Here is a 17,509-nt window from a genome sequence, read left to right as displayed (position 1 = left end):
AAGACAATACTACTCATTAATGACACATTCTACTCAAAGCAGGGTTAAAGTACTTACTGTCCTCCAAAGTCAACATAGAACCATCTTTGCAACAGTTCGTAGGTCACAAGGGTTACACCAAATTGTGGTGAAGATCTGCAGACACGAGCTAATAGAAGACAGTTTTCATTTTACAATGTAGGATTGAATATTTCTCATTGTGCAACAAAACAACGGCCACGAAAGTGAGCCTCATTTTCCAGTCATGTAGCCGCTTCAGGGACTTTACCTCCTGCACCCTTCCAAAATGCTCTGAAACCTTCCTCCTTCAGAATCTTCCTAAAGCAGTCGATGACTCCACTGTATGTTGTCTGGCCTGCTCGGGCAGCCACCTGTAGCCTGGTCTTGATGACATCAGCAGGGGTTACCAGCGAAGCTGCTGGTACACCTTAGGTGACATTTCACAAAAGACATAATGAGCAGTCTATGCACAGATGGTGTTACATTCTGATATCCCTGCTGCAGCATCATGCAGGGCTTGAAATGGGCATACATGAATAGTCTGATATGGCAAAAGCCATGCATATACAGGCTAAGTATTGTGAGGCTCAGCAGAAACCAAAATGTATTCCTTGGAGCAGAAAATGTGACACATGTTTAAATGAAAACATGTTATTTTGATCTTCAGAGACCCTAAAGTTTCCAGATGTTTGTTACCTGCAATAGCTCCAGCAGTAAGCAGCTGGATTGCTCCCACCCGTCCTTCCTCATCTGCTAGTTTCTCCTTGCAGTGGGCATAAACAGGAAAGTAGATGGCGGAAAAGGGGATGTCACGCAAGAAGCAAGCTTTAGCTCCCTAACAACAACAACAAAAACAACAACAACAACAACAAGATTATTAAAACATATACGGTATATACACTGTAAGGCAGTGGCTGAGGAGATGTGTGTTAAGGACTAAGGCAACTGGGAGCTCTCATTCAACCTACATGGTGCTCTAGTGTTGATGATGGAGCCAAAGTGCCCCAGGCAGAGCTGCAGCCGCCACAGAGGAATCCAAAACACACACACACACACACACACACACATACACACAGAACCACCATGGACCCTGGTTAGCTGGCTCCTTCTACCAAGAGGAAGTGAGCTTTTTTTTTTTAAACAAGCCACACACTGTCTGTTACTCATTAAAATATGGAGTATGAACACATGACTGGAGCTGGAAAAGAGCAGTAGCAATGCGTAATCCTTCACTAATTTGCTGGTGGTTGTTGGCCACAGTTCCTTTTGCATGTTTAACACTGTTTTGGAAAATTGCAGGCAGTCAGAAAAAGCACTGTTTGATGTTCAAATTTATGATCCCGATTTTAATTATGTGGATTGGATTACATTAGATTGTACAGGTGTACCTAATGAAGTGGCTAGTAAGTGTATATACTTAGAGGACAATAGGAGAAACTACATTTTTTTAAAAGAGTTTTATTTTATTGACATTTTATGCAAATTAAGACACCTCAACTGAGACACAGTGTCAACATTTTATTAATACATTTTCTATTATATGTCTTTATACTAGTGCTTGTCCATTTAGTAAATTAAGCTTCATCACTATGGACCTTCCATTGTGAATCTGCCCTCATTTACATTTAACACTGATATTTGCACCTTTATGTAAGCTTAAATTTTGAGCTGAAACATTAATATGAAGCATTAGCATTTAGTGAATTATTTCTCTAAATATAAACTTTTGTCATGATTCTTGCTGGTTAGTGCTTGTGCTTATGTTAACATGGGCATGTGCTAGACCTTCCATTGTTAATACTTTTAGCATATGTCAGTTGGCATTTATCCTAAATACTACATAATCATCTACAACTCTATGTTCACTTGTTTTTCTGCCTCTGCACCAGCACCGCACTTGGTTCCTGAAAATGTCTTCAACTGTTGCTATATACAGGTGGACAGTAAATAAACTCCTCATGTTGCTGATATTATATTTCAGGACCATGAGAGCACCTTTCACTGCCCTTGTAGGACAGAGGTTGATGCTGTAGACGTCATGGGGCTGCAGAGGTGCTGACCTACCTTGTAGAGGCCAAAGAAGCCCAGGTCTCTCACAACATTCAGGGCCCTGACCCTGGGCCCTGTTGTGATCTCTCCAGCCACCTGCAGACGGATCTTAACAATCTCCAGAGGATTGGTGAAAATCACCTGGGAACCCCCAGCCTGTAGGATATGACAGGAGAAAGAAACAGCTGATGGGCAGTTGATCTGTAGAGGTTTCTAAGTGGATTTTCTGAGATAGGTGAGGTTTCAAATCTGAGGGCTGAACTCTGGGATGGAAATGATGTGTAAGCATTTCTTCCTAGTAGGAATTTTCGAATTATCTCAGTAAACTTCAGCACAAAGGATCTGATATTGTCAAAAAATGGCCTTGACAGAAGGAGGAAAAAGCGGGTATTGATGGAAGAACAACAGGGGTCAGAACAGAGGAGGCGTAGGGTGAGGAGAAGCCCAGCTCATGGTTGGGAGGCTCTGACCCTGGCACCAGCCCTCTGCCCTCTTGTCTTTCCTGAGGCACCTCCTGTGGCAGGGTGAGCAACCCAGCCTGGCCTCGCCCCACACACTTCCCCAATTCACCCCCATTCCCAGGGGAGAACGCTGAATCACCCGGACGGCTCGGGGTCCAGGCAGGCAATGCCCTAAAGGCACAGCACCCTCTGACTCAGGCACATTTATCACCCTCCCAAAATCTAATCAGGCCCCAGGATGGCTGCTGGTGACATTCAGGGCATGGGTCTTATCTGTAAACATCCGAGCAAAGGTCTAAAAAAAGCTCTGGCACATTTAGTCATTTTCAAAGTGGAGGGGAAATATCCGCTGCTCTGAAGATTGATGTACTCGTCCCCTGTCTTTTATCTTCTGCAGTTCTCTCTTCAGATGGAAGCAATAATTTAACCGCAGTGCCATCAGATTAAACCAGACTTTAAACTTTTAGAAAACAACATGAGGATGAAGGGCGATTCATATAAAGCACTTGACCGAATTAGAGAAGGCAAAATATTGGAAATATTGTTAGTAGTTAACAGTTTATAATGGAAACATCTTTGTTGTCCTAGTGGGGACCTGTACTCTGACCATGTCTCGGGTTTGTCCCGTGTTGTCAAACTCAATCATACTGAGCTAGACCCGCGTCATCCAGGACCCTCCAGGGCCTCTTACTTCAATTACACCCTGACAGGGGTCACAACCCTAAAGACCCCTCTCCACTGTGAGCAACCTGTGGGCTCTACTCCATATAGTCTACTCTTTCACTCCACCCCAGAAAGCAGAGAGGAAGAGTGGAAGAATTATATATTTAATCTACTGTTGCATTCCTAAATTAAAAAAATTTTTACATTTAAGGCAGCCTGTTTAAAATGCCAATAGATGAGCTGAAACGAGAAACTGAAAAATGATGAATTTCTCATAAATATTGAATAAAATAATATTGAGCATTTTATCGTAAAAGTACACATTGATAAATTGAGTCAGCTACTACAACTAAATAAACAGTACGATTTGATTCATTTATCGGTAGCAACAATCTAATAACAAAATGTAGAACTGTATACATTATGAGTTATTAATTAATTTGACTACATTTGCTAACTATGCAAACTTTGTACTTTCACACAAGTGACATTCTAATGCCAGGCATTTATTTGTAATGGAGTATGGTATGAAGTGTGATATTGCTATCTTTACTTAAGTTACAACACAGAATACTCAATCTACTCCTGTAACTAATCTTCATTCCATTAAAAATGTATATCAAACTATTAAAAAAACAAACCACTTGAGTGCAATTATCTTGCCATCTAAAATGTTCTCTGTGAACATAAATACTTAACCATGCTATGAGTGAACAAGCAAACTAATTATACATAAAATTTGGAATTATGCTATAGTTGATTTTAGTAATTGCCTTCAATAAATACTTTAAGTCATGTATGTTTAGGTGATCTTTCACTTGGTGTGGAATTCATTATCTATTGAATTTACAGGATTACTAAAGCAATGCTTACACATCCACCAGCGAGAATCTCTGCAGGCAGAGGGATGGTATCATCTTGTGTGGTGAACTTGTCTCTGACAAAATCATTCACCTTAAAAAAAAAGAAAGACATCAAGAAAAAGGACAGATGAGCTACAATCCAAATCTTGATAGTGGGGGCATTAATGTTAACTTCTGGTTACAGTCACATCTTGATTGCAAAGAGTGCATTTATTCTGAGCTCTCTGCATGTTTTTCATTCACAGTGACTCATTCAGAGCAACTTTTCGAAAGCTCTAAGCTACACAGAAGAACGACTTGCCGTGAGTTTGATAGCTTTCTCTGGGGCAACACCAATGAGCTGCGGGAGGAGACCTGCAAAATATTATTCATAGGTACTATTAGAATACCTGACAGAGGAAGAAAAAGTCTAGCTTGAAATGAATGCACATTTTTTTTTTATCTTTGCTGAATGAATACATTCACTGACAGCTAGAACAATATATGCTCCAGGGGTCTTGTGGGCATAAAACAAACCCATAAATATTTACAGATGTGGCTGATACATCTCATGCACCAAAACACAAAAGTCCCATTGAGACTGAACAAAAGTCCAAAAATATGACACTGTTCGTGTTTATGGAATCAGCATTGTTGAGGCTTGGTCCCACTGTTGGTGGGGAACAGAGAGAACTGTGTGGCCAAGGACAAGATTAAGGGGGAGTCTGGGTGCTACGGTGGTGATAACCGCCATACTGTTTCAACATCCGTCCTTCATCAAGCTAGATAAACTTCTGAAGGAGCTGCTGAGTGACTGCTGCTGGTATGTAGCCAGAAAACAGCCGAGCGTGTCTGTCTCTGAGTCAATCACCCTCTTATCATGTGCAAGTGAGGAGGAAGGGGCAGACAGAAGGAAGCCGATCAGAGCAACAAAGAGCTGTAGTAGTGGAGGTAGCAGTAGATGGCAGTCTTGACTTCCCTCATATGAACAGCCAGAGGGTAGAAGTGTTGTATATCACAAGCCTTCAGCACCATTATCACCACTGGGGTAGAGGCAGATCAGACACTACCTCTACATGAAATCTGCTCGTCATTTTCCTTAGGGACTTCTCCCAAGCACTGAGATAATGAAAACGTGACCGCTGGGTGTTGCTTTATTCACTGCTCAAGCGGGAGGGAGGGAAAAGATTTCTGGTATCAATTAGCAAGCCATGTTGTTGATAGTAGCACGCTGACAAATCCTGAGGCTTTGCCATTAGACATTTGTTTTGCACGCCATCCATATGTTGATCTGGAAGTAGACTGCAGATCCCTAACACATTATAAAATCTGTAAAGAATTACCTCTGTAGAATCCAAAGAAGCCCTCATAACGGAGCACTTTCTTAGCACAGTCAAAGCTGTTCTTGTACATTAGTTCTCCTACAAAGGAGCCCGTGGAGCGCTGGTTCTGCATACGTGTCTTTACTAGGTCGATGGGGTAAACAGCCGTGGCACCGGTGGCTACAAAACAAACACACAGTTGTTACATATGGAAATGTCTGTGCTGTGTTTCTACAAAGAATGATTAACCAGCATTCTGAGCACCTTAAAAGCATATTAAGCTTAATGTGTATACGCATTTTCTAGCTAATATAGACATATACATTCCTACAAATGTGAGAATTAAGAGATGCCAAAAATGTTCATTCTCAAATTATGATTTTGTCATTAAAATGATAACTGTGAAAAATGTCTGTTGTATTTGTATGCTAAATGTCTGCATCTTTCCAAAACCAAGATATTCAATCTGATATCATATCTATGTGGCAAATCCTGACACATGAGCCCTTCAGAAAAGGGCTGAAATAATCAATTACAAATGAATGCTAATCAAAATACTTAATGAATAATTTTCAGTTGATACACTAGCTCTCCTCTTCCTCTGTATAGATTTTTAAGTTCATAGATATCTCTCTTAATGTTACTTGTAATCCATCGTTAGTGTCGTTTACAAAAAAGTTATAAAACAGTATTTAATTAATTTATTTGTGGGACAGTTTTTTCATGATTAAGTTCAGAGTAGGAAGTCTAGTAACTGAGAAAACTTGTGAAGGCATCACTGCAGCAATAAGGACTAAACTCCTGCTCTCAGCTAAATTTCCTATGTTTTGTTACAAATCAAAGGCTGCTTTAATGACCCTTCTGTCAAACATGCAACAGCATGGTCAGCACACAGGGTGATAAACAGCTCATTATCACCACAAAGACATGGCAGTTTCACCATGTGTCCTGTCATATACATCTCTTTCTGAGTCTGAACTGTCAACTGCTGAATAAGGATTGATAAGTATGTCTGGGGAGAGCACACAAACTGTGCGTTTGTGTGCTCCTATCTGAGGGCCAGTTATGTCAGACGGTCCTTGTATCTGTTCCTTCCAATGTAATTACAGAGATTCCAGAGAGTGCGGTTCCGGAAGATTTGTGTCATTCCAAAGCTCCGACTCCAAAGACAGCCTGGAGCCACTGGTGGCACAGCAGCACAATGCCAAAGCTTCACATCACAGACCCTCTCCCAGCAGCACAATGGCCAGCCCTAGGGCCTCAGCGCGCCAGTCTGGCCGGCTAAGGTTACCCCTCCGGCAGGCTGGGGACTCCACAGGAGACATGTCACTCACCTCCAGCAATTGAGCCCAGAGTAAACCTGTAGGCAGACTCTGCAGCCTGGAGCCAGATGGGCCGAGAGGTTTCGTGAGTGTGCTGTATTGGAGAAAGAGACACCAGTGGTCAAATGAATCTGGAGAAAGACAGGAGGATCAGAACATTAAGCATTAATCAGCTAGCTATTAAACTATGGCAAACCAGATACATTGCAGAAAGAAAAATGTTAAGGACTACTCAGCAACAGAAGAAGGTGATGGAATGTGGACATGTCACATAACGTCAGGGTCATCATCAGCTGGTTTTAAATATCATGGACAGACCAGCTTAGGATATAGTGTCTGACTATGTAAACCTGTAACTGAGTTTTGCAAACATGCTACATGTGGAAGGCTATGAGCTAACATTCATCTTTTATTTTTGCAGCAACGAATAATTTCTCTCTTATCTACTTGATCTCTGGATCAGTGTTTGATGTTGAAAACAGAGCCGCTTAGTTTTCACTGTGGTCAAGGGGTACAGATTAGCCCCACTAGACTTTTCCATGTAAAGATAAGCATCTACATGAATATTACACAGCCGGAGTGAGACACTGTTAAAGTATGCATGTGCACACGTTGAAGAGGTGAGTAACTTCTGCCAGACCAGATGAGAAGTGATGGGTAGAGTTGATCACTCTTTTCCTCTTCCCAGATGCTCCCACCGAGGGTTGCATGCTAACAAGATCGAGGTCTTGATCAAAAGGCTTAAACAATTAGCCTACTTCCACTAAAGGGCAGGCCTGAGAATTGCAGCATTTCCCCAAAAGGAATCAAATTCCAGACCTCTGAGCATGAGTCCCAGGAGCGTGAGAGGCTTGAAAGCTCTGACCACAGCCTGATATAGAGCCATGTTATCCGGTGGAGGCAGGAACTATTTTGCTCTCCCACATCCACCTTGACTCCCACTCGCCTTCTACCATTATCAGACTTTGCTAAAGGCTCCTAAAACTCCTCAAGCCCCACACTGATAAAAGCCTCTTATTAGCTTCTCAGATGTGTGATTGCAGCTGATGTGTATGTGCTGCTATACTGAATAAAATGGGGAGAGCCTTTCATGGAGAGGTGCAATGCAACAATCCATTTATCTTCTATAACTATAATTGGTGTACTTTTATCTACGAGTTTAAGTAATGCACCTCACAAGAGAAGAAAAACATGGGTACTCTGCTAATTCAGTGGCTGAACATTCTCCCTTTTTCACTTCTTTCTGAGAAAGAAGCAGAAGAAGAGGGAAAGGCTTTGATAAAAGGCAGGAGGATGTGAGATGTATTAGAGGAGTCAATCAGGGTACCTGTCTCTGGGCCTCTGCTAGGTGTGGCATGGCTCCTTCCTCCAGCGGGGCTATCCTCTCAATGTCTACATGGTTCAGCCGCCTTAACAACAGCAGGGGAGGGAGAGTGTTAGGCCAGGAAAAAGCAGAGAGCCCATCATTTACTGTGAGCAGCAGCCAGTGATGTAAGATTTTCCACAGACCTTTTACTGGCATATAACCTGAAGTTACTGCAACTTAATTTAAGCTTATATAAACAACAGACAAACAAAGCTGGATGAGTGCCCAGGGCCTAACAAGTAAATGAACATGTTTTGTTGCTAAATGTTTGAGACACAAATATTCCCCACTGGTCTGACGCATCATAAAGTCTGTATGCATGTTTTATGTTTGTCTTGTAAATCAGCCAGTGGAGCCACTGTTGTTAAACTGAATGAGCAATAACTTTATTTTACAGCCAATAAACAAACTTGTAACATACTTATTCCATTCACAGTGGAATAGAAAAATAACAGTTTTGTATGAATGTTTTGAATAAACGTAGTGAATTTGAAGAACATCAACAGCACCCATTAGCAAAACTATGTCAAAGAGAAACTAGAAAGCAAGAGAAAAGTAAAATAAAAAGTAATTTCTTGAATCCAGTTTGAATTTGGCTAATTGTTGTAGACTATTAATTTTGTTAGCTTCTGTTTGTTCATCCTTCATAATTTCCAAAGCCCACATGCATTGTATTCCTTTTTCAACTCCTGCAGCTATATGTGTGTATAACTGTCAGTAAAGTATTAAGTTGTCGGCTGTCCTAATTAGATGTGGCCAATAAATACAAAAAATTAATAAATTAAACAGGTCACAATAAAAATGTACAAATGTTTAATAGTGATCATTTAAACTATTTTTCTTACAACATTACAGGTTGTAAAAAGTGTTTCAATATTTATACACTTGCATAAAACAGAAAAATATATGAAACACGTTTTAATATAGTCCATTTTCATTTAAAGTTATGTGATTTCCATCTTTTTTTCAAGCCAAAATATTGACTTTTCTGAGCCAGTAAATTACAGAAAATATTAATCTGTTGTCTCTGCAGATATGTAAATGCTATTTATCCAGTGATATATAGACAAACCCTAAAGCATTAAAGCAGTACAATTTAGAAGCTTACCCAGAGTGAGAGTGGAGCCTGACGAGCTGGTACAGAATGTCAATCTCCAGGGGTGTGATTTGACCAAACTTATTGGCAGCACGAACAAACTCCTCTAAAATGCAACAAGGAGAAAATAAAATAATGCAAACTTGTTCAGGGACTGTAGTGTCAATAAATTAAAATCAAATATTAAAGCCATGTTGGGTATTTTCTACAGTAGACTAGTATTAAGTAATATTTGCAGATACTGGATCTTGTTTGTTTGTTTTTTGTTTTATTGTGGGTACTTGCTGCTAAACAGAGATTATATAACAATATCTTAAATCACCATTAAAGTTCAGGACTTTACTTCCTTAATCTGCAGTACACTAAATGAGCAGCATTCTCTCTGCAGTCCAACTCACTCATTTATATGTGCATTATATGTAGTTCTTTTCTCCTGCCTGCTGAGAAGCCCCATTACCAACAGGTGGTCTTTCTCAAAGGAAACATAATGGTAGTTTTTAAAGGTGGGAAAAGAGTTATTTACTTCCCCCAAAAAGACCTTTGGGTCAGGACCAGGTATTGGAACTTTGGCTACAAGCCTGCATGTCAGATCCCCAAAACAGAAATGATACACTAATCTGTGATTGACAGCTGACATGTGGCTGTTTGCTTCACATCAGCCCATCTCATATGCATGGTTTTGGAAATAAGAATTATTTGCAAGTATTTCCCCAGTTTTCTACAGGGAAGAACACCAGCGAGAAGGTAGATGAACAGTCCATCCCAATGAAAAACACAACATGCAGCAGGTGTGACTGATACATTAGTTAGACAGATCTGCATGTAGACGTGGTCTGATTACAACATTATACATCTTCATTTTTTGTGCTAGAGTAAATAATTTCTGTGTTCACATCATGATCAAAGAACAATTTTTCACATAATAAATAAACATGACTATTTGAGTGATACCAGGAGACCCTTAAGTGTATTTCAGGTGTACCTTTGGTAACAAGTGTGTCTCTGTGTGTGCCGACAAGGGTGCTGTAAATCTTGCGGACCAGCTCCATGTTGTTGAGGAGGGCGTTGAAGGCATTGAAGTAGGAGAAACTCACCATGTGGGAGGTGGTGCCTCCTGCAGCCTATAGAAAGATCCAAAATCTGTCTTCAGGAGAACGTTTTAATTTCATTCTGTTAAATCTTTACCTTTTCAAAATGACAGCACTTCTTTGAAATATAGATTACGACATGGCTGCCCAAGTTAACCATAATCATTAAATCGTAATCTCTTGTGTTCCTATTCTAAAATTTAACTGGGATAACCTTTTCCATTACTCACTGAAACTAGATTCTCCTCTACAAATGGAGTCAGCATGTGGTGCCTGATGGTGGCCATAATGTCGCTAAAGTCCAAGGCAGTGATGGTGCCACTTTTGTTCTTGTCTTTTTGAGCAAAGGCCTGGCGAGCATGCTCCAACTGCAGCTCCTTGAAGAATACACAGAAAGGGAGAGAGGGAGAAGGTCAGCTGTTAGATGGCAAAAGAAGCTAAGAGAGTGTTGCTGTGATGAGGAGCATAGTATTACGAGTGAGCAGCAAAATGGAGAAAGAAAATATAATATCAGTGCTGGACAGATGTGAAATTCACCAGATGTGACAGTGTCTGACACTGGGTTTTGTAATCACCACCGTCTATCTGGAGACTAATGGAAACCATGTCCTGAGAAGTCTGATCAAGCCTAGCGAAGCGGCCGGTGAGACGGCCGACAGGTGTGTCTGCAGGAAGATGATTTAATATGACAACCATGCAATCAGAAGGGGAGGCTGACCCCAGGTCAATGTTTGCTGTCAAAGCTCATCATGTATAGCCAGAGGATCACAGAGCAACATTCAGCAACACTCATGCTACAACGTTCAGCTCTTACTTCATCTTTACATTCTGGCTCTGATGACCTAATCAGGAGATTGTTGCTAAAGAATAATTCTCACAATGTTTGCTGATTATGTTGTTGAAAACTCACGGTGTTACTTAGTTGCCTCAAAAAACATTATGCTTACTGATATTAAAAATGTTCTACCTTCTTAGCACTCAGTAAGGTTTTAAGTCCAGCCCAATATTGCAACAACCACAAGGTGGCAGGGCCAAGACAAAAAAAAAAACAACAATAAAATACACACATAATAATTCTTCATTGTACGTCTTTGAATTATATGTAATACTCAGTAAAAAAACGAATGTGCTTGGACATGACGGGAAAACAAGATAATAATAATGATGGATGCAAATTAAACCCTACTCACAAAAGGGTCTTTGGTATAGTGGTGGGAAGCCCTAGTCAAGTATGATGAACCACAAAGTGCTCTGAGGGATCCCACACGGCAGTAGAGCCACAGCGGAGCCTGTTTAACTCTTGGACCACCCAGCTTCTGCCTAAGACCACAACCCTTAACTCAAAACCAAGTTCCTCCCTGACTGTACTGCTGCTGCTGCTGATTTTAGAGCACAGAAATCTCAGTAAGATCCAGGTAATGACAATCAAGCACAACAACAACATGAAGTGTCTTAATGGCATGCTGGGCTACCAGAAACGACTGCTGAAGAGATGAAACGTTGCCCCCGCCACAACTGCATTATCTTAATCTATATATCATGCAGTTCACTTTATTTCCATTTGTCCCTCAGCAGGATAAAATCTTTCACCACAGGATGAATGGTTTCACATTTATTCATGCACACATACTTTCTAAATCATATCATGTTGCATTTACATACAAAACAGTATCTGTAGCTTTTCAGCTGTTGAATTCAATACACTGATATCAGACTGTACTAGTATGACAAGAAAAATATTTCAAGCAAGATTAAACCTATACCAACACCTAAGACACCAATGTTTGCTTTTAACCAGAAAGTGGTTTGGAAACTATTGGTCCAATACAGCAATATTGAAGATGAAAGCATTATCACATCTCTGTCAACAGATACAGAACTTTCAAATGGAAAGGAAACAACAAAACCACAAACTTTTATTTTCATGTTTTAAGGTCTCTTCAAAAGCACGAGTCCACAAGGGGCCTCTAGCAATCTTTCTCTCGTCTGCTTTAGTTCCAGCCTTTGCAATGAAAATTATACACAATTCCACAGCAATAGAGTTCTAATCATATAGATCTTTAAAAAAATTAATGACTGATGTTGTAGGGTTTGATGATGCACATTTGAATAGGTCCAATCACATGAATTTGCTTTCCATTAGGATTGGATTATTCCATAAAACTAAGAGATCAAAGGTTGGTTTTCACCTATGGTCTGAGAATCCTCAGTTTAGGCAGTATTTAGCAATTTTGGGAAATATCTAAATCCAACAATGCTTGCACTAACAGCAAATGAGTTTATAATATCCTGTTTCCATGCGTGATGTTTTTTTATGTTTCAGCTCTTGGTTCACTTCCAGTCTTGCATTCAAAACAAGTTGCAGGACACAGCATTAAAGGAACAGTCTGCAATTTGGGGAATGCCCTTAATGGACAGAGTCAGTATGAGAGTGTTAATCTTCCCATCTAACCAACTAGTTTATTTTCCCAAACTATTACCTAAATTGTACTATACCATTAGTCTGATGCGTGTATCTGGCTTATTAGTTCTGAACTAAAATGCATACCTGCAGAAACTGGGTGAACTCTGTATAGCTGAGGTGCTTGTTTCTTTCATGGCCAAAGTGTAGCCTGATGAACTCACAGTCCCAGTTGAAGGGAATGTGGTGGTGAACTGTGGTCTGGCTAAAGATGTCACGTACATTCTCTGGAAGAGTCAGACATGAGTGAACAATAACAGGAGACAAGGGAAAATGTGTAAAATGATACTGTAACATCGACCTTACATCCTCATACTTCTGATAGCCAACTCTTTTAAGACAGAGTATTTAGATTGTAAGGCTAAATAGGCTGTTTGGCAGTCTCATTCCTTTTACATTTTGAAGGTTTGAAAGCACTGCTTTCAATTTCAGTCACTTTTATTCAGTTTTATGCAGGCCCATTGCAAAGGTAGAGTATAGCAGCAGCTTCTTTGTAAGAGTGTGCATCCCATGGTTTATGACATTCTGGATGAATTTCTCTCCTTGCCAGATGGAGATGGTTATATACTGTACAGTATGTGATGTTGATGATGACACTTTCATAATACAACCATATGCTAGCATTTGTAATACTTTATAGACTCTATAAGCCCCAGAGGAAAAATGTGGATACTGCTACTCAAAAAATTACACTTAATCTACTCTCACACTTAGAAGTCTTTGTTACTTTCTTGTATGATTGTTTCTGTTTACTCCATTACAAAATAAATACCTTAACCTTTATTAACTACATGATGTCAGCATTAGTCAGTTCTCATATTACTGTGTTTAGGCTAAGGAAGGGGGTTTAGCTCAGTGGTAGAGCTCATACCTGTATGAGACCCCAATGTGTTTTTTAAGGAATTTCCAAACTCAATTAATTCCATTAATTATTTCAGTCTGAATGTTGAATATATATATATCATGATGATTAGTCTTCTATAATTAGGCAGAAACTACATCCTCACACCTGGATCCTAACATTAACCAACATGTACATACCAAATGAGATGTTCCCGGTGCCAGTCTTGTCAAACAACTGGAAGGCAACTACAAACAGTGCATCTGGGGCACATAGAACAGATTCAAAGGCCAGAAACTCCTGGAAAGAGATCAATCTGTTTGGACAAGAAAGAAATAAAGAAAGAATGCTCTCTGAATGAATGACATTTAGACAAAATTACCAAAGCTAAAGTAACATTACAATCTATCCCGCCAATTTAATTGACCAGAGGAAAAATAGGATAATGTAGTACATTTTTATCTGAGCTTTATCTTTATCTGAGCTTTCGTTCTGATAATTGATGATTCTAATGTTCTGCCCCCCTTATTCATTTTAAATAGGGTGGCCAAATTAGAGCCACTTCTTAATATAATGTCCTCTAGTACGACTCCACCGGCCACTTTGACTTCAATAATAAACACATAGTAGAATTATCACTTTTCTGACAGTTTAAACTTAAAAACTGAGAAACTACAACTTTGTGAAGTAGAATTTAGGCAGAGCTGCTGTAGTGGATTGTATTAGAATGGACAGGTGCACCTGATGTGATTGGTGCATGTGCATTTCTCATCATGTACTTCAGATATAATTGTTTAATCTTGATTATGGATTTTAAACTAGTCATTATATGTGTAAAATGGACTGATAACAATGGCTCTCTACTCTGCAAACATAATGTGGATAAATCTTTACCCATCTCCTTAATGGCAACTACACATTTTTATTTGATTACAATTGGTGGCAAATAGTCAATTCAACTGGGTTCTACATTCATGGAAGTCAAGGGTACCTTTGACTTTTTAGACAAAACCCTAATTGTCTTTTCAGTTTAATAATCGAACAAGATTTTGCTTCTGTGATATTAGAAGATATACATTTATGAAAAGAAAAAGTACAAAGAAAAAGTATATTTTACACACTCACATTAACCACAACATAACAATTCATTAGCATCTGATAAACTGTTTTAAGTTTGTCAGTTAAGACATTTATGTACCGTAGTATTATGCTTACAGCATATATTCTGCAATTTCCAGAATTTACTCTGCTGTCAGGACAAGCTGCGGATGTGTAAACACCATGGAAATACCAGGTTCAATATACAAAGGAAACCAAAGAGGCCACAAAAAAAGGGTACTGGCTACAACCTACAGACAGAAACAAGAATAACAGTTAATCTACATCTATTAACATTCCATCCCCTCCACATACCAAACAGCAGCCCTGCATATTCACTATGACAGAATATGTATGAGTTTTCATGGTCTTCATGTTTTGAGACGCAAAACCTTAATCCAATTTCGTATCAATTTTCATACCATTCGTACTCTTAATATTGTGATATGACAATTACGTTATCCTAAATCTTGAAAATATCAGCATAACAGAGGATGTCAACAGCAATTATTCTCACGTGACTGTAGCTACTCACCCATCTTTAGTGGTGTCAGCCACTCCAGCTATTAGTTCCACAGTTTGGGGATTAAATTCAGGCTGTGTTTGTAGACCCAGGTAACTTTGTACAAAATCCCTTGGGGTCATGTAATGCTCTCCATCCTCCACAACACTGGCATACTGCAGAGGAAACACAGCCAGAGCTGTAAAAACAATGTGAGCGTGTGGATCTACATGTTGATTTAAATTATTAGGGTAGAAAATCAGTTTGATTTTCACCCAATTTCCACACATTTTCCACCAACTTTTTAGCGCCACTAAGGTAAGGATATAGATAAAATCCTCACATTACCTCTTAGGCCATCACAAATCACATCATTGATGGTGATGTAGTATATAAAGACGCAGTTTAAGTTTTAATCAGAAAACAATACCAGAGACTGTAGCTCCGTCTTAAAAGGGCACCTCAGAATAAATGGCACAGAGTAATCTGTCATCTAAAAAAAAAACATATCATCTTACTGCCTAATCATGCTGTGAATTAATTTAATATATGGAACAAAGTAACAACTAATCAATAACCACCATCTCAAGCTGGTTTTGCTATGACTTTTTCACCTACTTAATTTACGCAAAACAAGCACAGCCAATGTGGCAGTGCACTGGCCCGGAGATGTCAGTGAAGTTTCAAGATGCACGGTCATTTTTAGAGCCTGGGTTGGATTTCAAGCTGGAACAGAGATAGCTCTGGAAACAGAAGCACCGCATGAACTGGCAACAGAAAGGCCACACTCATGGGTCTGAGCCAATCTCAGATAGAGAGAGCATGAGACAAACAGAGAGGAGTGTGGGAGGAGACCTTCACGCCAAGTGTTTTCAAGGCTACAATTCAATGCACTCGTCTGAATTAATGTTTTAAGTGAAAATATTAATTCCAAGCAATTTATTGCCACATTTCTCCATCTCACGATTGTGTATCCATTCACCCTCACAGTAGGCCTCAAGTAGTTCTTAATCAAATTATACAGGCAGTCAGAATGAGCTTCCAGTAATTAACTCTTCCACCTGAATATGCATCACAAATTAAACAGCCCTCTTATAGCAGAGTCAAGAGAAGTGGAGGGACCATAAAGCGACTTGTAACTCAAACAGTTGCTACTTTCAGGAACAGGTTTACACTCCAAACAAGTCCGATGGGTGTAAACAAACCTACACACAAATGATTGGGACTGTGTCTTTGAAGGGTACCAGATAAAGTGTGATGAGAAACTCAATGACATACTGAAGATCAAAACACATGCTACACACACAGACACACACCAAGTAAAAGCAGGGAAGATTCTCTGTTGAAGCAGGTCCAAAATTAGGCCAGGCATTTGTGTGACCTTTGCTGAACTATGTATCTCAATGGGTTACACGAATGAAATACTCACTGACTGCAGCACACTAGTAGACTTTTAATACACGTAGTTCCTCTGTGTATTTGTATATGACCATGCATACTGAAGCTCCGAATATTCTGGTATCTGTTGATAACAGCCTTACCTTCAAAAAAATAGTCTTCAGCTCATGGGGGTCTGCTCTTTTAGTTGCTTGCACCTGTAACACATAAGTTGGAATTTGCTATAAAAAGCTGCAGAGTCAGAATATCATGATGATCTACAGTTTCACAACCGCAGGCTGGTGTACTATATGTTAAACCAGTTAATCAATAAAAATGATGGTCAGTCTGTCACTGTATAGCTTTGATCTTTACGCTGTGAGCTCAGCAGGATCGATCCCGGACGTGTCTAAGAACAAGTACAACACCATGGGAAAATAACCAAGGTGCGATCTCTGCGGACAAAATAAAACCGCTTCAAGCCAAATCTCCCTCATATACACATGCAACAGAGGAAAGCAATTACAGTTGTCTCTGCGAGGCCGGCAGAGATGCGCCTATGTAAAGATGCAGGTATAAAATAAAGGGGGAGTCCGCCTCATTTTAGATCTGGCTTTAAACCAACGCGCCCGCAAAGACAATCTATCCCTTAAATCCCACAGAGATACCTTCACGGCCGCCTTACTGCCTTTTAAATTAATATCTGATAAGAAACATTTACGGAGTCACCTTGACCGCCATGCTGGGTGTGACGTCAGCTGCAGTGGACTAGCGCAGGCGCTGGGCACCGGGAAGACAGCGGGCATGACAGGACAGCCGAGGCGTGAGACGATGATATATATTTAGCCGAGAAGTGTCTTTTTCTGTGTGCAGGGCGGTGTGGGTAAGGAGCCGCTGAGACAGATGCGCAGAGACCACAGACAAACTGGTCAGCAGATGTGTCATAGCATTTCCTGTCTGCTCGGGTCATCCGAGGACGCGGTTCATTGTTCTGTTGCTCCTTTGATGCAGCCTGCAGAAG

At 40.0% G+C, this 17,509-nt stretch overlaps 1 protein-coding gene across 2 annotated transcripts in view; it reads right to left on the bottom strand.

Annotated features, from left to right (window-relative positions):
* Positions 1 to 17,509, bottom strand: part of LOC137133103 (electrogenic aspartate/glutamate antiporter SLC25A12, mitochondrial-like) — an 18,118-nt gene extending 609 nt beyond the window's left edge. Inside the window, exons 1-17 of one of the 2 annotated variants that reach the window (XM_067516313.1) lie at positions 17,218 to 17,509; positions 16,653 to 16,706; positions 15,145 to 15,287; positions 13,712 to 13,827; positions 12,758 to 12,897; positions 10,440 to 10,586; positions 10,104 to 10,242; positions 9,134 to 9,227; positions 7,987 to 8,068; positions 6,672 to 6,753; positions 5,359 to 5,517; positions 4,338 to 4,390; positions 4,047 to 4,127; positions 2,065 to 2,205; positions 697 to 835; positions 269 to 427; positions 58 to 148 (exon numbers count right to left, since the gene is read on the bottom strand). In XM_067516313.1, the coding sequence (XP_067372414.1) occupies positions 58 to 148; positions 269 to 427; positions 697 to 835; positions 2,065 to 2,205; positions 4,047 to 4,127; positions 4,338 to 4,390; positions 5,359 to 5,517; positions 6,672 to 6,753; positions 7,987 to 8,068; positions 9,134 to 9,227; positions 10,104 to 10,242; positions 10,440 to 10,586; positions 12,758 to 12,897; positions 13,712 to 13,827; positions 15,145 to 15,287; positions 16,653 to 16,706; positions 17,218 to 17,229 (1,832 nt within the window). In that variant the 5' untranslated portion in view covers positions 17,230 to 17,509. Of the gene's footprint in view, positions 1 to 57; positions 149 to 268; positions 428 to 696; positions 836 to 2,064; positions 2,206 to 4,046; positions 4,128 to 4,337; positions 4,391 to 5,358; positions 5,518 to 6,671; positions 6,754 to 7,986; positions 8,069 to 9,133; positions 9,228 to 10,103; positions 10,243 to 10,439; positions 10,587 to 12,757; positions 12,898 to 13,711; positions 13,828 to 14,726; positions 14,861 to 15,144; positions 15,288 to 16,652; positions 16,707 to 17,217 lie in introns of those variants that run through there. The other variant, XM_067516314.1, reaches the window with a different exon arrangement.

Source organism: Channa argus, chromosome 9 (genome assembly GCF_033026475.1).
Source record: "Channa argus isolate prfri chromosome 9, Channa argus male v1.0, whole genome shotgun sequence".
NCBI classification, from domain to species: domain Eukaryota; kingdom Metazoa; phylum Chordata; class Actinopteri; order Anabantiformes; family Channidae; genus Channa; species Channa argus.
This window is presented reverse-complemented; position numbering and strand designations above follow the sequence as displayed.